Source organism: Phragmites australis, chromosome 1 (assembly GCF_958298935.1).
Source record: "Phragmites australis chromosome 1, lpPhrAust1.1, whole genome shotgun sequence".
Classification (NCBI taxonomy): Eukaryota; Viridiplantae; Streptophyta; class Magnoliopsida; order Poales; family Poaceae; genus Phragmites; species Phragmites australis.
In genome coordinates, this window is record NC_084921.1 from 38,155,963 (window position 1) to 38,177,535 (window position 21,573).

The 21,573-nt window shown below is 51.5% G+C and overlaps 2 protein-coding genes across 3 annotated transcripts; one reads left to right on the forward strand and one right to left on the reverse strand.

Annotated features, from left to right (window-relative positions):
- The first annotated feature begins 2,556 nt into the window (after positions 1–2,556).
- LOC133917979 (small ribosomal subunit protein bS20c-like) lies at positions 2,557–4,392 on the forward strand. Its single transcript, XM_062361780.1, has 3 exons — positions 2,557–2,812; positions 2,897–3,081; positions 3,916–4,392. Exons 1-3 carry the CDS (start codon positions 2,662–2,664, stop codon positions 4,150–4,152), a joined length of 573 nt encoding a protein of 190 aa, XP_062217764.1. The 5' UTR covers positions 2,557–2,661; the 3' UTR covers positions 4,153–4,392.
- A 1,028-nt stretch (positions 4,393–5,420) lies between these two features.
- LOC133917990 (transcription factor-like protein DPB) lies at positions 5,421–8,439 on the reverse strand. 2 transcript variants are annotated; one of them, XM_062361786.1, is made up of 9 exons: positions 8,287–8,439; positions 8,081–8,193; positions 7,296–7,339; positions 7,007–7,069; positions 6,773–6,913; positions 6,624–6,692; positions 6,416–6,511; positions 5,939–6,009; positions 5,421–5,833 (listed from the first exon to the last, which is right to left on the reverse strand). In XM_062361786.1, the coding sequence occupies exons 1-9, from the start codon at positions 8,385–8,387 to the stop codon at positions 5,743–5,745; spliced, it is 789 nt and encodes a 262-aa protein (XP_062217770.1). In that variant the 5' UTR covers positions 8,388–8,439; the 3' UTR covers positions 5,421–5,742. The 2 variants fall into 2 exon arrangements, with proteins under 2 accessions (XP_062217770.1, XP_062217776.1); XM_062361792.1 differs by having other exon boundaries at positions 5,423–5,833; positions 7,007–7,057.
- Between the last annotated feature and the right edge of the window lie 13,134 nt (positions 8,440–21,573).

Sequence of the window (21,573 nt, forward strand, 5' to 3'; positions counted from 1 at the left end):
AGACTAACAAATGTTTTGTTTGAGAAAGATAGAATGTGATGACGAGCAAGCAAGCGGGGACATCCTAGGAACTTGACTAACAAATGTTTATAGTGCATGTCAAGCAGGCAAGCAAATTGAAACTCCTCATCTCGCCAAGAATGTGATGACAACTACAAGGCCGTTGGAGCTTCTTCACATGGATTTATTTGGATCAATCGCCTACATAAGCAATGGTGATAACAAATATGGTTTGATTATTGTTGATGATTATTCTCGTTTCACTTGGGTATTCTTTTTGCATGATAAGAATGAAACACATGTCATATTCAAGAAATTTGTGAGAAGTGCCCAAAATAAATTCGATGTGACGATAAAAAGGTGGGATCTCTCATCCTAAAGCCTCTTGCCATTGTTCCGTCGGGAGTCATCATTGTTTCCTCCGATGAGCAGGAATCGAGTGAGAGGCATAGGATGAGAGGGAATAAAAAGTCCGTCAAAGGTCGTCGACCCTTCACTCGTCAACTCCGGTGCCTCCTCGATGCTGACAATGTGGAGTGAACAGCGCAAGGGTCAGCGACGCGAGCTACACAAGGAGGAGATGAAGATGGTGGTGATCTTGACGAGATCATCGACCATGTCACTGATGAGGTCTTCGGCGATGGAGCCCCTGAGCCTCTGGTGGTAAAGAAAGCACGGTCAGCAACTCCAGCAAGGTCTAAACCTCGGCCACTCTCTCTGATCTACCACCTCTAAGGAGGAGCAGAAGAGGTTCCTCAACTCATTCGAGGGCAAGTAGGGGTCCACATACTTCTGAACTCTTAGATGTGGTAGATCTTCACTATTTGCGACAGTTAAGAAAATCCTTTCCGTCAACTTTGCACTAGCTATACAAGTCAGAAAAAATATATAATAAAGGTAGTCAGTCTGATCAAAATATAATTGACTTACCTTTAACCTACCTTATCTACGAATGAAACCATCAAGAAAACTTCCACTAGCCCATAGTCACACCAATAAACTCAACTCAATATAAAGGTCATTCTACTATTGACCGATAAACAAATTGAGCCCTACGCAGTCCGATTATTTCCTATTTATACATGTGCACGATCATAAAAATATCGAAACAGAGTTGATACTCTCTCCTGTAAAAAAATACTTATATTTTAGACATGATATAGTCTCTAATGTGGACATTTACCACTATTTTCTACTAAAATTATTAAAGATTAGTTTCTGACAATGTATCCATAATTGAACTAGGGTACCTCGAGATCAAGGATTGAACAGGAAGCAAGACACGCAATGTATACAGGTTCGGGGCCCCAAAGTTGAGTAATACCCTACGTTTTGTGTGGATGATGTTGTATATAGATTGTCTTGAGTACAAATAAGATGGCTACATCTACAATAGAGTAGATCGAATCTAAACTAATCTACCTAGTATCTCCAAAACTAAGGTCATGATGCTTATGTCGAGTTGTGTAGGCGTGGATTTGTTCTGAGTTGCGAGTCGTCCTTTCGAGGGTCTGGTTCTCGCCTTATAAAGGGATCCTGGCACCACCTTAGTCCCTGTTATAGTCGATAGTGAGTCATTCATCTTGTTGATCAGTCAATCGAATCCAGCTTGGATATTAGTCGTACTCGAGTCGATTAACCCGATTGAGACCTTCCTAGTACATATATTCGTGATCCCCGATTATATCAGGTCCCGCAGATTTGGATCTGTAATATTCAGAGTTGTCTATCAAGTATATGGTATACTCTATCCATATATAATATACTCTTTATGCGCATATACCCTATAGTTAGATATTCGACAAAAATATTTATAAAATCTAGTAAATTTATGATATTATGGAAATATTTTTCAAGAAAAATATACATATATATTATTTTTTATGTTTTCACCCTAAATAATTTAAAAGTTATTGATAGTCAAAGTTTTAAAATTTTGACCAAATCTTATCAAAAAATCATGGAGAACTTTATGCTTGTGAACTTTGTTTTCAAGTTTTGACCGAATCTTATAAAAAAATCATGGAGAATCTTATCCGAAAAAGTTTTAAAGTTTTGATCGAATCTTATTCAAAAAATCATGGAGAATCTTATCCGAAAAAGTTAATTATAATGATATTTCTTAACATATTTATATGAACTTTGTTTTAATCATGGAGAAATTAATAAAACTCTAAATGAAGTGAAACCAATTTTAAAGATCCTCTTAAGATACGTCTAAAAAATATGTGTTTACATGTTAAGTTTTTTCTTAACATAAATTAATAAATGAGCTGCGCATTTCAACTTTTTTCTTTTTTTTAAACTTCCTCCCTATAGAATATGATACAAACGACATTATTTTTGAAAAAAATCACAGAAATTTTAAAATTATCTCTAGTTTTCTAGGATTTTTTATTTTTAAAAAATTTTAAATTTAAATTTAATTATCAAACGGTTTTTATTATCGGTACGAAACAGTAAACTCAGTTACCGTGATTTTCGAGCGTAACCAAGGCATTTGTGAACCCTGTCGTGGGCCACGCGTGAGCAAGGGCGCACGCTCTAAACAGGATTTTCGCCACCCGAAGGCCGAAGCACCCTTCTCATCCGGCCGGATAAGATAACACCACCTGCTCGGGCACGAGCAGCAGCTCGAGCGCCTCCTCCCACCCCACAGCCATGGCCACCACCGCCACCTCCCCGCTCTTCTCCCTGTCCTCCCTCTCCGCCTCCCTCCCTTCTCCCACACGACCCCCCTCCTCCCTCCCCATCCGCTCCCTCTCCCCCCGTGCCTGCCTCTCGGCCTCCCTCCCGTTCGCCTCCCCCCTCGGTACGGCTCTCTGGCACATCAGGTTTCCCTTCCTTGAGAATGCCTGTGCTTATTCATCGATGCTCGTGTTGTGAGTGTTTTTAGGTGGATTTGGGAATTGGGCGTCGACATCGTCGGCGGGGAGGTGGAGGAAGCGGGGGCTGGAGGTGGTGTGCGAGGCCACGACGGGGCGGCGGCCGGACTCGGTTAAGAAGAGGGAGCGCCAGAACGACAGGCACCGCATCCGAAACCATGCGCGCAAGGCCGAGATGCGCACCAGGATGAAGAAGGTATAGAGATAACTCCTCATGGCGGCCGGTGCTGTGCATTCCGCTCTCCTTGCTTATTATTTCGCCAGTAATTCCACCGCATTGCGAGAGAGAAATACATAAGTGGCGCTGAGCATTAAAAAATTGTGCGGTCAATAAGTTTTTGGAAGATCTGTGCCGAGACATTCGAAAATCTTATCGAATTAGCTTTGTGTTGAGATAAATATGTGAAGCAATTTCTGAATTTTGTTATCGAAAAAAGAAGCAGCTTCTGAATTGAGCTTGATTAGTTTTTTTAAGTAAATGGGAATCACTTTATACTTTGTCTGGTTGCTTTTCTTAGCCTGGATATATATGATGTTTCGATGTCTATGGATTGAGGGGCATTGAGAAGTGCATGGAGTCTTTGCAAAGTTTCTTGACGATAAAGCTGTCTGATAAACGTACATGGATTTGATGTAATGTTTAGTTGCAAATGGATTATATTTGACGGTAAATGGCAGGTGATTATTTAAACACTACAGACGCAGACAAGAAATACGGTTATCATTCCATCACATTGGTAAATAGCGTGTGCATCGTTGCCCCCATAGAAAAATCAACCGAAGAAAAAGGAGAGAACTAGTTGATTGCATTTATTTTCATAGTTATCTATCACGTGAACTATAGTTGTTTTGTGTTATTGTAATGAATTATATGGCATGAAAAATACTGTGTATAAGAAAGGTTCGTTTGTTCAAAAAAATCACCTTATTGATGCAGCAATATATAAACATCAACCCTTTTGGATGAAATTGCATATGCTGCTGTTCTCCTAAAAAAAGCATATTAAGCTGTTTTTTTTGAATTCGTTAGGTCTTCAGAGCACTCGAGAAGCTTAGGAAGAAAGCTGATGCCCAACCTGAAGAAATCATTGAAATAGAGAAAATGATCTCTGAGGCATACAAAGCTATCGACAAGACAGTGAAGGTCGGCGCCATGCACAGGAACACTGGGAACCATCGCAAGTCCAGGCTTGCAAGGAGGAAGAAGGCTATTGAAATACTCCGTGGTTGGTACGTTCCAAATGCTGAGCCTGCTGCTGCCGCCTAGTTTCTTGAGAAATCATCATGAATTTGTGGCAGCTTTGTTTTCATCAAACCTCATCAGTTTTGGACATCATATGTTGTTTAAAAAGTCGATAGCTTGCCAAATTCTCTCCATTGCAAGTGGTCTTTGTAATAGAAGCCTTGACGTAGAGTTGGCCCATTTCTTCTCCCTGATTTCTGTTCTTCACATCACTGTTGTAAAACTTCAGACTGGAAATTTGAAATATATATGTCCTATGGTGTATCCAGATTTCTTCAGCTAGAGGTAATATGTTCAGTATAAATGTTCTCTCTATTGTCACCCTCCCATTGTTCAAATGGTTAACTTTTGTTGTGCAATGGAAAAAAGTATGAGGCTGGACAAAAGAAGGGAAAAAGAGAGGGGAAGGTGCGTGCAGGTTTTTGGGCATCACTGCGCTGAACCATTTGCCATGTTTTTCTTGCATATCTGTATATATGTAGGCCTTCCTTTTAATTGAACAAATCAACTAAAACACCCAAGGATACGAGTATCTTTATGCTGCTGCATCGTTGAATACTGCCTGCCGATGCTATCATCTCTGGCGATTCGAACCGACCAGAAGGCGTTGCTCGCCTTTAAGGCCGCGCTTTCGGATCACCTGGGCACGCTGAGCAACGTGAACTTCTGCCCCTGGTAGGGGTCACCTGCAGCGCCACCAGCCTGACGCCGAGGATCTCAGCGTGGCTTACCACTCCAGCAGATCAGTCAGAATGATCTCACCTGCTGTCGCGAAACACCTTCCTCAAAAGCCTAAACCTCACGCACAAATAGTGGGAGAATTCCGGCGCCAACCGCCCCCCTAACACCTCGAATACCCCAACTTGTTCTCTCCACTGCTCTCAAGAACCCGGTGCTCTCAAGACACTGGCTGGCTCCTACCAGGAAATTTTAACATTGACATCAACCGACAGGAGTTTCTCGTTCAAGAAATTGCCATAAGAGCAGTGCTGATATGATTCTTACGAGTCTATCATCATCCAGACTAACACAATGAATAGATATCAAACATTTCTTTAACTATATGTTCTGAACTCTGAATATGTCAGCGGCTATTTTTCTGCCGGTTGCTTGCGTTCCAGTTAAATGGGAGGGAAAATGGATAGATTTACAAGAATGTTTCCATTATAAACGAAAATTTTGCTAATGAAATAAGCTATCCAGAAAAGGACTCAAAACTCATAATGTTTCACAAGGTTGCTCAGGCAGGAGGCATTCATTGAATGATCGAAGTGAGACTCACATAGCACTGCAGTAGTAAAATACATAGTTGCCAAGTGCAAAAGGCCAAAACATCATGATGATCAAGAAAGCTTGTAAACAAGCTTTCGAATTGGAGCCATTATCAAGTTAATACATAGCATCATATAGGAGAATACTCAGACCTGATAACCCGCGAGACAAAAAAGAGGCAAAATTTGCAGGTTAAATCTTCATAAGTGCGAGAGGCTGCCCTAAAGACTAGGGCAAGTTTTCATACTATATATATAGCTATACATACTACATAGCTTTGCAAAAGAAACTGGTTGTGCCAGTTTTGTCACTTTCAATTGACTGATCATGTTTCTTGAGCATCTAATGAAGAGTAGCAAAGCCAGCTCTCCTTATGCTGTTACGCCTGATCCCATCAAGGATTGAGACATCATCATGCAAGGTGAATGGTGTACTAAAAAAGGGAGTGGAGAACATTTGGTTAGGAGCAAGACATGGTACTAATTTGGAGGGAGCATCAATTTTGAAGGCAAAATTTTGGTAGCAAACAGAGACATACCAACTGAAGTCGAAACACGCAAACTTTGAGTCTTCTGAAATCTCAATTTCCACCCTTGCTTTTCTGGACGCCTGCTTGAAGATAAATGTTACGAGATACTGGACTATGTAAGATGATCCCCGGCAAAAGTTACAACCGTGGTATACAACAAGCTAGTATTTTTTACTGTTGCCCATGTAAGATATTCCTACCATGATATTGGATAATTGTACTATCTAAAGTAGTGCCTAATCACTAGCGCTTGTTAGAATCTGCATTATAAAGTAGATAGCTGGTAGCGTCTTTGCAGCTATAAACACAGGAATGCCTTTTGAGCCATTAAAATAAGTCTAGACCAGACGGTATAAGTCAATCATAGTTAATTGAACATTCAAAACATGTACAAGGCCAATTTAGCTAGGTACAGCCAGATGTTACAGCTGAGTCGCACGTGGCTGGTGTATAAGTATTTTCAACAGTGTAGATCAAGAAAAATACCTTGACCAATAAGAATGGAAGGTGGATACCATTGGCACTCTCTGCTGGCCTCTGTAGTACCTGGTTGCGTAACTTGATATAATGGAGGTCATCAAACTTCAAATAGACAAGAAAGAATCATCAGATAATAATAACTGCACCAGTTATTAAGCAGTAGCTATATATATGAAAGCAAAGAAGAGTTGTGCTAGATTCGCAAACAACTTACCTGTTTTTCAATTTCCTGAAGAAGTTTCTTCTTGTTCTTAATCTTGGTCATAAGTTCTTTACGAGCTTCCTTTGAAATAGAACATGACAGGAATCACAAGACAATAATCCTCAATTATTATTCATCTGCCTGCAAAGCAAAATACTGACCTCCAACTTCTTTATCTTTTCAGATCTGAAATTAGACAGGCCCATCCACTTTATCTCCTTTTTGTCTTTTGCGATAATACGTAGTGCGATTAGCACATTGAAAGAATCGTACACTCTCCGCCTAATATTCCTCTCATCAAACTACAAAGACAATTTTATTTTCTTTTAGATCAGCTTTTCTTTTTTTGGAAAGTGAACATGCAGGTGAATTTTATACAATTTAATAGTAGTCACCTCTTGACCATTAAGCGCCATGGTTAGCTCCGCAAAAATTTCATCTGCAACCTGGATAGATGCCTTTCGACATTTATAAAACAGTATAATAATTTAAATTGGGCATTTAGGATGCCTCATATGATTGTGAGCTTATATGAAGTTCATCTTGGTTACAGGTTGGAAGAAGCAACATAAAGTAAGATAATGTCACATAAACTATATAAATATTCCAGATATAGCCTCCGTTATGTATCATGGTCTATTAGTGAGGGTCTGAGCCTCTGAGGGATACACATAAGGAGAGTACCTCATTATAAGTTGTTCGTCCTTTGGTCTCAACTTTCTTAGAAACTGCAATGTCAAGTCAAATGCTGATTAAATCACAGTAGCAGGTTAGCAACTTCAGTTTACATCATGAAAGGAAACGATCTACACAAGTTTTAAACACAAAATATCTTTGTTTGCTTAATGTTTATCGCATAGAAATCTATTGCCCTACCCCCATGCCAGCATGTGTAAATTGTAAACCAAAAGGTAACCTCATGTACACCAAAAGATACCTGCATCACCCAACATAGAATGCTCCAAATGCAACCATTGCACCACACTAACAATAGTATTTTCAGCTAATATAATCAATTTCAAACTCGTATAAATTCCCTATCTTTCAGATCAAAATCCACAGGAAGAGTGCCTCATTCAGTCACAGCGAAAACTTTCTAACCCGTGCTTTTATTTATTTTTTATTTAATCAAAAGGTAAGCAGAGCACATTCACCTGGACCATACCCAAGCCCCCAACGAATGGAAACTACACACAAATTCTATACTACCAGATCAAAATCGGACCCAAAAAAAATGCTCCCCACCGGTCCTTTCTACTGCTCAAGGTCACACCCACACGCCCTCTATCAAGAACAGGCTAAGCCACACATGAAATCGCCCAATCCGTTTCGTCCCAAAAAAAAAAGGCACATTTTGCCGCTAACTCGGCAATGCCATCAGAGCCCTAGTTATATGCACACATTTAAGCGATTAACCATGCTAATATATCAGTAAAGACTCGAGCTTTCAGCAAGCCATGCCGTCTGACCTATCTTGCTGTACTCGCGGAGCCCCCACCCGGTGATCCGCTGCGTATTTTCCTTCTTCGCCTTCTTGTTCTTGTCACCATCCTCCCCCCTCTCGGCCGCATTGCCGCCGACGCTGCATCAGCAAGCCCAAACCAGAAAACCCTCGCTTGAAGGCTGACACGAAATTTGGTGAAGAGTCGAAAGTGCGGGACAGGATGGTTGGTACCGTCCGGGAAGCGGAGGGAGCCTGGCGCCCTCGCGACTGAGCACGCTAGTCAGATCGGCGGCGGCGGCGGCGGAAGCAGCATCACCGCAGGGGGGCGCCATTGCCTTGCGCCGTCCCGAGGGGGGAAGAGAGAGTAAAGTGGGTTTGCGAGTCTGCGACACTGCCTTGGATGGAGCGAGAGCGCTATCAACAAAAGGACTCGTACGGCAGTCCAAAGATCGAGATTCGAGATGGACAGCCACCGTTCCCATCTGGCCGTTGATCAAAGTTGTGTTAATTGTAATCGATCTATGCTTCTCCTCTTCTGCATGTCCTAGTAGCCAGTTAAAAAAAAAATTCCTCCCCAAGTATATTAATTGGAGATTTCTAAGTATAGTGAACATTCATTAGATCTTTATCTACTTTTTTGTTAACTTTCTACTTTTGGCTAACATGTTATTTTCCTTTTTAGACTGTTTTCCTTCTTTTGGCTAATTGGCCACTTTCTCTTTTTGCTAAAAAATTGTTGACCGGTTTTAGAAATTGTTGAATTAGGTCTGGAAAATTGTTGATAGCTTTCAAAAAATATTGAACTATTTTTAAAATTTATTTAATTAGGTTTGGAAAATTGTTGATAGCTTTCAAAAAATATTGAACTAGTTTTAAAAATAATTGAACTATGTTTCCAAATTGTTGACATGTTTTAAAAATTGTTGAGCTAGGTTTCAAAAATTGTTGGCATGTTTCAGAAATTGTTGAACTAGATTCCAAAATTGTTGCGGGTTTAAAAATTGTTCAACCTGGTTTTAAAAATCATCGATAGGTTTCAGAAATGTTGAGTGGGTAGTTCAGTAGATAAAAATATAGTAAACGTTCACCACGTAGACCTCCCATATTAAATTACAATGGAAAATAGTTATTTATACTTAGAAATACTCAAATATATCTAGCTGGCGGCACACTATGATTAGCTATATTTGCATATATGTCTTGATTTTTAAAACCTCAGCCAGTAGAGAAATGTAGCAATATATAGAAACATATAACTCCCTATGGCTCTAGAATAATGTACCATAGGTGTTTCCCCTATATCACGTCGAATAGGGAAACATCAATGGTATACTTAAAAAGTTTTCGGTAAAAAGTTACTTAGAAAGTTTCATCAAAGAAGTACTAGAAAAATTTGAATAATTTTCGCACAACGAGTCCGTTGTCGAAGTATCGAAAATGTAGGTGTTATGTTAACTCGGTCATGCGCTAGCACCAAAAACAAACACAAGCAACTCCCTCTGGTTGTGCGGTTTTTTTTTTACAAACCAGCACAAGAGCTGCTTATTCTGTTTACCCCAAGCACAGAAGGTGCTTTCTGTAAATTCAAAAGTTATATAATGGAGTTTATTGATCAAATTTTCCTTATTTCAGCTCCTATTTCTGTTGTACTAACGTTTGCACCTGACTTGACATTCAATCATTTTTGTACGAACAGTTTGTCTCCAAAAGAAGACCAGTCAACAGCACAATTGCAAGACATTGCAGAAAGCTTGACTAGCCTACGTGTCTGTCTAGGGGAACTAGAAAACCCATCATAAGACCTACTTATTAAAAGAATTTACATGTCAGAAAGATGAATAATCATTTTTTATAATTTAAATAAATTTGTAATAGATTAGTTAAAAACGGAATTTCTACAAATTTTACAAAGTCTCTGTACTTTTATGGACCTTTAAAAAATAGAGACAGCTTGCATGTAAATTACGTCTAATAAATTCTAACTCAAATCAAATAAGGAGATATGTATCCTGAGGTGTCCACTAGCAGATACACAAAGCATATGTACTTACAAATACTCATAAGTACATAGATCTAGTGGAAAGCACAAATTAAACCTTCACAAACTTTCCCATGGCTCACCATAAACACGGGAGCTCGTCGGACGACACTGTCGGTGTATCAGGAACCAGGGGTCCCTGAGTCCCGAGACCGAGCCGACCATCCGCCACGCGTCACCATCCCGCGAGGTCCGCCCTGCGAGATAAGAAGAAGCTAAGTCCCGGGAGAAGGTGCTCGGGGCCGCCGCCTCTGGTTCCCGAGCACCCCAGTTCCCCGATGATCCGCGGAGTCCAAGTACCGGGAAGGAAGTGCTCGGGAGAGAGTGCTCGGGGCTGCACGTGGCAGCCCCCGAGGACTCGGTTCCCCGAAGGGTTCCCCCAGTGCTCGGGAGAGAGTGCTCGGGGCTGCACGTGGCAGCCCCCGAGGACTCGGTTCCCCGAAGGGTTCCCCCAGTGCTCGGGAGAGAGTGCTCGGGGCTACACGTGGCAGCCCCCGAGGACTCGGTTCCCCGAAGGTTTCCCCCAGTGCTCGGGAGAGAGTGCTCGGGGCTGCACGTGGCAGCCCCCGAGGACTCGGTTCCCCGAAGGTTCGCGCAAGATCGTTCGACGACCCAAAGGGTCCCCTCGCCGAGGTGTCAGCCAGTCAAAGACACGAATGCCGCATTTAATAGGCACGCGCGGCCTGACATCCTGATATCCTGACATTCTCAGTTGCCCACGCCCTAGTGTCAGACCCTGCCATGCTTTGGCAGGGGGGCGTGGGTCCATTAAATGCACGGGTCCCGTCCCGTTTCACCCGGGTGCCTCGGGATAACGTTGCCAGAATCGAAGCGCTCCGCCTGCCACCCTGCCCCGGCAGAAGAACAAGACAGGGTGGGCGCACCGGGCACCTCTGCGGCTGCCCGGTGGGTCCTCTTAATGGCGCCGGAGGACCTCCACAGTGGCGGGTGGTCGGATGCACGCCGCAATTTTCCACCGCCCCTGTCACTTCGCCAAGACGGAATGATGACGCCTTTCTCCGTGGCACCTTGGCACGTGCGCCCCCTCTTTCCCATTCAGGATAAGTCGAGGTCGGCGCGCCTATAAAAGAAAAGGATGGAGAATACATAAAACGACGCTCACAGCTCACAGCTCACGACACACAACACACGACTCACGACTCATCCTTGAAGAATTCCGCCTCAGATCCGGAAGCCCTCAAGAAGCACCCGAAGCCCAGATCAAAAGACGAAGAACATCACAAACAAGCTCAAGCCAAGCTAGAACACGAGAGCCTCAAGCTCTCTGTAGACAGCTCACCCCTGTAACCAGATACATCCTTGAAGAATTCCCCTCAAGGATAGATATAGCACTCACACAGGAGTAGGGTGTTACGCCTCTGTGCGGCCCGAACCTGTCTAAACCCCGGTGCACCCATCTTTCTCGCACTAGGACGATCATCTCCCACTAGCCACTGCATTTATTTCCGTTTCCATTTATTTCCCAGACAAGCTCGTTCAGGATCATCCCCCCGGCCGAATCTCTAAAAAGGGGTCTCTCGGGATCCCTGCGACAGGAGTTCATCCTCCGACAGCTGGCGCGCCAGGTAGGGGGGAATATCCCTGGATTTGTTTGTTTCGCTTTTTTCCACAGGAAAAGATGGCTGGTGGGCACCGTCTCCAGCGTTCCGACTCCACTTCCAGTGACGGAGCGCTGCCCGACGCCAGAGAAAGCCCAGTCGCTGCTGCGTACCGGCAGCAGCCGCCATCCACATGCGCGGTTTTTCCCGCTCAAGGGGATCAAGGCGCTGGGCCCATCAGGGCCGCCGCCGCCGCTGCCGACGCACTTTCCGACCCCCAGCAGGTGGTCGGGACCCCGGCCGCTAGGTCCGCCTCTGGACCACGTCGGGTGCCACCTCGGCGCAGGCTCGCATTCAGCGAGGCCGGCCTAGGGAGCGCGCTGCTTGCAGCGCATGCTCTCCTCAGGCACCCGCCCGTTCAGGCCACGCCGAATACTCCAGAAGACCGGTGGATCCAAGATGTCGTCGCTTTGGTCGGCACTGCCCGTCGCCAGGTGCAGGCCGGGAGTCCTCGCACCACCTCTCAGCGTGGTGCCGCCAGAGCCGGCTCCTCAACGGGCAACGCCCGCACGGGCCGAGGGGCCTCCAGGCGGAGTGTCGTCCCCCTGGCCGTGTCCGAAGCCCGGGACCTTCGCTTGCGCCTTGACGAGCGGAGGGGCCACGAGGATGCCCGAGTTACTCTCGAGCGCCAGCGGGAGACCCGGCAGGGGGTCGGGGCAGAGGACCAGGCTTCCTCTCTCCCGGCCCAAGGCCACCGGGGATCCCCGGCTCGCCGCCACTCGCCACCAAGGACCCCTACTCGTGCTGCGGGGTACGGCACCGGCTGCCGTGCCTTCACCACCGAGCTCCGTCGGGTCAGGTGGCCTTCCAAGTTCCGCCCCGAGATGCCGGAGAAGTACGACGGATCCATCGACCCCGTCGAGTTCCTCCAGATCTACACAACGGCCGTCCAAGCGGCTGGAGGCAGCGAAAAGGTGATGGCAAACTATTTTCATGTTGCCTTGAGGGGCTCCGCCCGCTCTTGGCTTATGAACTTACCCCCAGGGTCTATTAGCTCCTGGGATGACCTGTGCCACCAGTTTGTGGCCAACTTTCAGGGCACGTTTACGCGCCCCGGTTTGGAGTGCGACCTCCACGCCGTCCAACAGCAGGAAAGGGAGACGCTACGGCGCTTTATACAACGCTTCAGCCAGGTTCGCAACACTATTCTGCGAGTGGCCCCCCATGCTATTATTGTTGCTTTCCGGCAGGGCGTCCGTGACGAGCGGATGCTCGAAAAGCTAGGTACGCACGAGATCGAGACCACTGCGGAACTCTTCGCACTGGTCGATAAGTGCGCCAAGGCTGCGGAGGCCAGGGCGTGGCATGCTCCTCGCCTCGCCTCCGACCAGCCAAGTTCTTCCCGCTCCGACAAGCGGGAAAAGAAGAAGAGAAGGAAGCGCGAGGCCGCTCCCGTTGAGCCGACCCAGGTCCCCGCTCACAGGGTGCCGCAAGAGCCCGACCGCCGGCAAGAGCACCGGCCGGGCGCCGACCGACGTCCCGTCAGAGCCCCTCCTCGGGCTCCTCCTCGGGCCTCCGTGCCCACGAGGGCCCCGGCACCAGCTAGGGCACCGGCTCCAGCAAGAGCCCCGGCCCCCGGCCGAGCTCCTGCTCCAGCGAGGGCCCCCGCTCCCGCGGGGCCCGAGCCAGGTAAATGGTGTCCCATACACCAGACCAGATGGCACGACCTCACGGAATGTCGTACGGTCAAAGGACTCGTGGAGCAGCGCCAGAGGGAGAGCGACGAGTCCCACAGAGGAGGCGATGCTGAGGTCGCCCCCGACAACGCTGAGCTCGGCTTCCAGGAGCCCGAGCACGCCGTCGCCTTCATCGACGGAGGCGCCTACACACCTTGCTCACGCCGTGGCATCAAGGTCATGCGACGCGAGGTGTGCTCGGCAACCCCGAGCGAGGAGGCCGCAAGGCCCCTGAGGTGGTCGGATGCTCCGATCACGTTCAGCATGGCTGATCACCCCGCCAGTACTGCAGCCGTGGGGCGGCTACCTTTGGTAATGTCTCCCACTATCTGCAATGTTAAGGTCGGTAGAGTGCTGATCGACGGTGGTGCCGGCCTCAACCTCCTCTCTAAGGAGGCTTTCGAGAAGCTGCAGGTGTCCTCCCGAAGCCTAAAGCCATCGCTCCCCTTCTGCGGAGTGACCCCCGGGCACTCCCTGCACCTCGGGCAGGTCGAGTTGCCCGTGACGTTCGGGAGCCGGGACAACTTCCGCACGGAGTGCGTCCTCTTCGACGTCGCGGAGCTCCCTCTCCCCTACAACACCATCCTCGGGCGTCCGGCGCTCGCTAAGTTTATGATGGCCGTGCATTATGCATACCTTACGGTTAAGATGCCCGGCCCCGTAGGCTCCATCTCCGTGATCGCCGACTCTGGCGGCGCCGTCTCCTGCGCTGAGCAGTCATACATGGCTCTGGTCTCAGCGCAGGCCGAGGTCGATGGCTCTACAGGGGGCTCGGGACCCTCTTCATCCAAACCCCGACTCGCCGCCGACACCTCTGTTCCAACGAAAGAGGTCGTGGTGGGCGAAGACGCTACCCAGATCATCCGTATCGGCGGTGACCTGGGCAGCAAATAGGAAAACGCGCTCGTCGCCTTCCTCCGGGCTAACGCAGACGTATTTGCCTGGCAACCGTCCAACATGCCCGGGATCCCTAGGGAGGTGATCGAGCATCACTTGGCGGTGCGTCCGGACGCCCGCCCGGTGAAGCAGAAGGTCCGGCGGCAGGCGCCTGAGCGCCAGGAGTTTATCCGCGAGCAGGTCAGCAAGCTCCTCGATGCCGGATTTATCCGAGAAGTCCTTCACCCCGACTGGCTCGCAAACCCAGTCATCGTCCCGAAGGCCAACGGCAAGCTCCGCATGTGCGTGGACTACACCGACCTAAATAAGGCTTGCCCTAAAGATCCCTTCCCCTTACCTCGCATTGATCAAATTATAGATGCAACCACGGGATGCGATCTTTTGTGCTTTTTAGATGCAAACTCTGGGTATCACCAGATTCGCATGGCCATAGGGGACGAGGAAAAAACTGCTTTTACCACTCCGGTGGAGACTTATTGCTACATATCAATACCTTTTGGCCTGCGCAATGCTGGGTCTTCCTTCCAGCGCGCTATTCGTATTACCCTTAACTCGCAGGTTGGCCGCAACGTCGAAGCTTACATCGACGATCTCGTGGTCAAAACCCGAGACCGCGCCACCCTGCTCGAGGACCTTACCGAGACTTTCAACAGTCTCCGCTCTACCCGCCTCAAGCTCAACCCGGAGAAGTGTGTCTTCGGGGTACCGGCGGGCAAGCTCCTTGGTTTCTTGGTCTCTGGCCGAGGAATCGAGGTCAACCCAGAGAAGATTCGGGCCATCGAGCAAATGCGACCCCCAGTTCGACTCAAGGAGGTCCAGCGTCTCGCCGGCTGCATGGCAGCCCTCGGGCGCTTCATCTCCAAGCTCGGGGAGCGAGGGCTCCCCCTCTTCAAGCTTCTGAAGAAATCCGGTCGTTTTGACTGGACGCCGGAGGCCGAGCAGGCCTTCCGCGACTTAAAGAAGTACCTTACTTCACCACCCGTGCTGGTGGCTCCCTCTCAAGGTGAGCCCCTACTGCTCTACGTTTCGGCCACTCCTCAGGTCGTGAGCATAGTGCTGGTGGTGGAGCGCGACGAGTGTTCAGGGTCGGGTGCTGGGTCCCAGCTCCCAGAGGCCCCTGACCACTCACCCGCCCTCGCGGCTCCCCCTGGGCAAGGGGTCGAGCCCGAGCACGCTGCTCCTCCCAGCCAGGGAGTCGAGCCCGCGTGCCCGGCCAGCCCCGACCGTGCCGCCGAGCCTGGGGGCTGCAGCAGCCCCCCGGGTGAAGCCGCCGTCCGGGCCCGCCGGGTGCAGCGACCGGTGTACTTTGTCAGTGAAGTCCTCCGGGAAGCCAAGACAAGGTATCCCCAGGCGCAGAAGCTGCTCTATGCCGTGCTCGTCGCTTCCCGGAAGCTGCGCCACTACTTTCAGGCGCACAAGATCTCGGTGGTTACCACGTATCCACTGGGGCCCATTCTCCGGAACCGGGAGGGCACCGGGCGCGTTGTCAAATGGGCAGTAGAAATGGCAGAGTTCGACCTACACTTCGTCAGTTGCCAGGCAATCAAAAGCCAGGCGCTCTCCGACTTCTTGGCAGAATGGACGCCCGTCCCCTACGTCGTCCCAGAAGAGATCTCTGCCTATCCCGGGCACGACGCGCCCGGGTACTGGGTCATGCACTTCGACGGCTCCCTCTCGCTTAAAGGCGCAGGGGCCGGAGTGGTTCTCACCTCCCCAACAGGTGAAGAGCTCCGGTACGTCGTGCAGTTGCAGTTCCGCGCATCCAACAACATGGCGGAGTATGAAGGTCTCATCGCTGGCCTCCGAGCTGCGGTGGGGCTTGGGATTCATCCCCTCCTGGTCAAAGGGGACTCCCAACTGGTCGTCAACCAGGTATCCAAGGAGTACCAGTGCACGGATCCTCAAATGGCGGCGTACGTGGCTGCGGTCAGGAAGCTCGAGAGACGCTTCGATGGCCTCGAGTTGCGGCACATCCCTCGCCGCGACAACGCTCTGGCCGACGAGCTCTCTCGCCTGGCCTCCTCACGTGCGCGCGTCCCTGCCGGAGTCTTTGAAGAAAGACTCGCACGGCCTTCCGTCCTGCCTGCCGAACAGGATGAAGGGGAAACCTCGAACTCAATTCAGGGGACCCCGGCGGTGCCCTCAGTGGGAGGCCCCGTCAGGGCGCCGCCGTCCGGTGAGTGTGCTGCGCTCGCCGAATGTTCTCAAGATGCCTCGTGGATGTCCGACATCCGAGGGTACTTGAAAGAAAAGTTCCTACCCGGGGATGAGGCGTCTGCCGAAAGAGTTGCTCGGCAGTCCAGACGCTATGCCATAGTAGATGGGGATCTCTACCGACGTGGCGCAGGAGGTGTCCTCCTGAAATGTATCTCCCGGGCAGAAGGCGGCGATCTTCTCGCTGAGGTCCACGAGGGCGAGTGCGGTGGCCATTCATCGTTCCGCACGCTGGTCGGGAAGGCCTTCCGGCAAGGTTTCTACTGGCCTACAGCTCTCCAGGATGCTTCCGAGCTGGTTCGGCGCTGCAGAGCGTGCCAGTTCCATGCAAAGCAGATTCACCAGCCAGCTCAGGCTCTTCATACCATTCCCCTGTCATGGCCTTTCGCGGTCTGAGGTTTAGACATTCTGGGTCCATTCCCCCGAGCAATAGGGGGCTATGCATACCTATATGTCGCTATCGACAAGTTCACCAAGTGGCCGGAGGCGGTCCCAGTCATCAAGGTGACCAAAAACACGGCGCTCCAGTTTATTCGCGGCATCACCAGCCGCTTTGGCGTCCCGAACTGGATCATCACCGACAACGGCACCCAGTTCACAAGTGCCTTGTTCGGGGACTATTGCGAAGACCTCGGCATCAAGCTCTGCTTCGCTTCCGTCGCTCATCCTCGGAGTAACGGGCAGGTCGAGCGTGCCAACGTGGAGATACTGAAGGGCCTCAAAACCCGGACCTATAACGTGCTCGCTAGGCACGGGAAGGGATGGGTGGACGAGCTGCCAGCCGTGCTGTGGGCTAATCGGACTACGCCAAGCCGCGCCACCGGGGAGACTCCGTTCTTCCTCGTCTATGGCGCTGAGGCGGTCCTCCCCTCCGAGCTCACTCTGGGCTCCCCTCGAGTGCATGCGTATTCTGAGGGTGAGCAGGAGCAACAAAGGCGCGACGACGTGGACTACCTGGAAGAGCGCCGGCGACGTGCCGCCGTCCGGGCGGCTCGATACCAGCAGAATCTGCGGCGTTATCATCTGCGCCATGTCCGAGCCCGGACTCTCGAGGTGGGGGACCTAGTTCTCCGACACGTCCAGTCGCGCGAAGGAATGAATAAGCTATCCCCTGTGTGGGAAGGTCTCTTCACCGTGATCGCGGTCCCGCGGACAGGTTCTTTCAGGTTGGCGACGGAGGAAGGACAGTCACTCCCGAATCCGTGGAACATCGAGCATCTCCGACGCTTCTACCCGTAGATGGTTGTGCTCGCGGCCCAGGTCAGCAAGGCCGGGGGCTTCTCCCCGCCCAAGCAGTCCGAGGGCTCCGCCCCTTGGGTAAGTCGCTGTCGCCCCACCTTGTAAATGTTGTACATTCAGTATTTCAATAAGCAATCGCTGTGTCAAAATATTTTTTCTGGATTCCGTATGTTTAATCTGTCTGGTGAGGTGCTCGGTTGTGCGAGAAAAAGTTCGCTCTCTCCTTTTCCCCGCTGATAAAAGAATCCCAATCGGTATGCATGCGAGCAATCGTCGCTGACTTACGTCCGGCATGGTAGGCTGTGGTGTTCGGTGTCGTGACAGGCTCCTGGGCACTACCAAGTTTCAGGGTGCTCTGGGTAATCCCATCGCTCGAGCTGCTCGAGTAGTCCGGAGCTCGGGCCCCCCGGAGCGGGCTGTCGGTGCTCGGTTTGGTCTGTCATACCCGGGCGCCACCGAACCATAGGACCTCTGGGTTATGCCTCTGTCCGCTCTTGTCCGCCGGTTTGGGTATTCGAGAGGTCTCGGGTCGAAAACGAGAGCAGTCTATAGCAAGTACCGCACTAACAGAACGCACCAGACAAAGAAATTCTATATTCTCTCTTAAGTCACAGGCTGGCAATCACGAGCAGTTCGGCCGCGAGGGCTTCAATGCCCCGGTCTCTGGTCGACCCCAAGGGTCCTCGGGTGGTCCTACCACTTAGGCATGGGTGGTCGAGATCACCCGATCCCAGGAGCCTCGTATGCCTCTGAGCACTCAGGCGCTCCGTTGAAAGAATCAAGTTCCCGAGCACCCGAGCTCGGAAGCACACCCCTCCTGGATCGGTTGGCCGGAAGGCCGGCAGCTGTCCGGTGAGTGGTTATATTCAGACAAGTCTGCTTTCAGTAAATTTATGTTCTCGAGTCATTCTCGGGGGCTCTCGCGCTTTAATCTGTTCGGCGAGGTGGTCTCCTCGCACGCAAAAACCCTGCCGCGTGTCTACTTTTTCCCAGAACGATAGAGCGGTTTGTAGAAAGGAGTACCGCGCGTGCGGTAATGTCTGACCGAAGCCCTTCGTGGTGGTCGTGGTGTTCGGTCCGCTTTTAAGGACCCCAAGCACTACCGAGTCCTCGGGTGCCCTGGGTAATCCTATCGCTCGAGCTGCTCGAGTAGTCCAGAGCTCAGGCCTCGGAGGCGGGCTGTCAGTGCTCGGTCCGGCCCGTTTTAAGCCCGGGCACCACCGGACCACGAGGACTCTTGGTCACATTCTCGCCCGCACGCGTCTCCCTTCTACTAACTGAGTGGTCGCAAAGTGAAAAAGTGTTCATTAGGCACGGCGTGTTCCGAGCGGGATCGATCTATCTCCCGGGCAAGGAAGTCTGTGTCTTTGTTTCTTAACTTAGGCAATGCGGACTCGCGAGAGCTCGAAGGCCGACTACGCCAGCAATAGCGATCGGGACAACTTCGTTCTCGGGGATGGGAAGGTCGGGAACGGCCCGACTGAGTACTCCCCGGGACTTCCAGGCAGAGCATCAGAAGAAACATCAAGCACTCAGAGAAATTAGAGTTGCGAGCCCAAGGAAGAGTTGCCATTATATTCACAAGACATATACAAGGCATTTTTCAAGGGTTCACTCCTATATTTACATTCATCAAGACAACAAAAGAAAGAAAAAAGCTACAAAAGATCTAGTCGGCGGCGGAGGCGTCGGCTGAATCCTCTGAGTCGTCCCCGGGGGCTGGCGGCAGCGGCACCTCTCGCCTAAAGCCGGCCGCCACCACAGCGGCGGTACTCCGGACCGCTACCCGGGCGGCCTCTCCCTCAGCCTTGACCACTCCCTCCCGCGCCGGCTCCAGCGGGAAGTTCGGGTCCCTGCTTCGGTAGCAGGCCAGGACGTGCTCGGCCACTGCATGTGCCAAGCCACGTCCCTCCCGGGCGGCAAGTTCCAGAACCGCCCAAGGCAGGGCCTCAAGGCGCTCGCAGACCTGCTGAAGCCCCAACACTTGTCGTGCGGGGCTGTCGCTCTTCTGATCTTCAACAAGCCGCCCAAGACCACCCTTCTCTACGGCCCGCCGCATCCGCCGGAGTATGTCTTCCAGCATATGCTGCAGGTTGACCCGTGAGACAAAAGCGGTCTCGAGCTTCTCCTTGGCAGCCCGTAGCTGCGCCTCGAGTCCCTGGTCCCCAGCCTGCTACCTCCCTCTCCTGCGCCTGCCCCATCCTGGCAAGGGCCTCGCCAGCTTGCTGCTTCGACGCCTCAGCCAGGCGGGCGGCGCCTTCTCGTTCCCGCGCGGCTTCTGCTTGCACGGTCTTCAAAATTTCTTGTTCCCGCGCGGCTTCCGCGCGGATGTCTTCTAGGAGCTTCTGCTCCCGCGCGGCCGCCGCACGGGCCTCCTCCTGGGCGCCCGCCAGCTGCGCCTTTTCCAATGCCAGGCGGGCGCTTTTGGCCTCGAGCTCCCCCTCCTTGGCGTTCACCGCTGCGCCCAGCCGCCCGACCGCTACCTGGACGCCTTCAATGGCGGCCAGGAAGGGGTCGTCGGGCTGGCCGGGCGCCGGTGGGGCCCAGGCCTCTCCGCAGAGTGCCTCCAGGGGGTCCGAGCTCTCTGCAGGGCCCTGCACCGCCATCCGCCCCGGGCTCTGCCTGCCCGGGGTAGGCTCCGCCGGCACCGAAGACTCGGACGGCGGCCGCATTCCCGCATCGGCCGCCCTGTCCGCCGGCCCCGGCAAAGCATCCACCTCCACCGTCATCCGCCCCGGGCTCTCCGCGCCCGGGGTAGGTTCCGTCGACGCCAAGGATCCGGACGGTTGCTCCGTCCTCCTCTCGGCCGCCGCCTCTGCCTCTCTCCCAGTGGCCGCCACGACAATTGGCGCCTCCGCCGTTCCTGTGCCCGCCTCCGTCGGCGCAGCCGGCGGGCTCGGCTCTGGCCTCGGCGCCCGCGCCTTCTCCGTCGCAGTGGCACCTGCGGCCGGCCTACGGGAGACAGATGAAAAATGTCAAAGCTTAGTTCGGGCCAGAAATGCCCAGGAAAAAGCAAGAAAGGAGACTCACCGATACTGCCATTTGGCCGCTGGGAGCCTGATGTCCGGGTCCGGCCCCGTCGGTTCGGACCCCTCCCGTCGCCTCTTCCGCTGGGGGCTCGGCAGGACCGCTGCGCGGGCCTCAGGTGCCGCTACGCGGGTCTCGGGTTCCGCCGTGTGGGTCACGGGCGCCGGTGCAGGCCCCATCCGCACCAGCCGCGGCTCCAGCACCGGGAATGCCGCCGCTGCCGTTGGCGACGGCGGAGAATCCGGCACTAGAATCAGGGCCCGGGGACGCTTTCCCCGGTCTCCCGGCGCCACCTCCTCGACGGTTTGGAGTGCGACCTCCATGCCGTCCAACAGCAGGAAGGGGAGACGCTACGGCGCTTTATACAACGCTTTAGCCAGGTTCGCAATACTATTCTGCGAGTGGCCCCCCATGCTATTATTGTTGCTTTCCGGCAGGGCGTCCGTGACGAGCGGATGCTCGAAAAGCTAGGTACGCACGAGATCGAGACCACTGCGGAACTCTTCGCACTGACCGATAAGTGCGCCAAGGCTGCGGAGGCCAGGGCGTGGCATGCTCCTCGCCCCGCCTCCGACCAGCCAAGTTCTTCCCGCTCACGCACACACCTCACAAAGAGGGGTTGGGAAGAGCTCTACAAGCTTTTGCTATAGTTGTGGACGTGAGGAACACCAGCACTAGCATCAGCATTACCTCTAAATGAAGGGGAGGGGATATAAATACCACACACACAAAAACTAGACGTTACAGTCAGAAAGGTACGGAGTCTCCGCAAAAAAATTACGGACACTCTAGATTTTAACACAACTAG

Coding starts and splice junctions, on each gene's coding strand:
- LOC133917990 (XM_062361786.1), bottom strand. CDS start 8,387: ATGGCGCCCCCCTGCGGTGATGCTGCTTCCGCCGCCGCCGCCGCCGAT. Junction 8,194..8,286: donor CTCCCTCCGCTTCCCGGACG/GTACCAACCATC, acceptor TTGCTGATGCAG/CGTCGGCGGCAATGCGGCCG. Junction 6,512..6,623: donor TTCAGGAAATTGAAAAACAG/GTAAGTTGTTTG, acceptor GTCTATTTGAAG/TTTGATGACCTCCATTATAT.
- LOC133917979 (XM_062361780.1), top strand. CDS start 2,662: ATGGCCACCACCGCCACCTCCCCGCTCTTCTCCCTGTCCTCCCTCTCC. Junction 2,813..2,896: donor CCCGTTCGCCTCCCCCCTCG/GTACGGCTCTCT, acceptor GAGTGTTTTTAG/GTGGATTTGGGAATTGGGCG. Junction 3,082..3,915: donor TGCGCACCAGGATGAAGAAG/GTATAGAGATAA, acceptor TGAATTCGTTAG/GTCTTCAGAGCACTCGAGAA.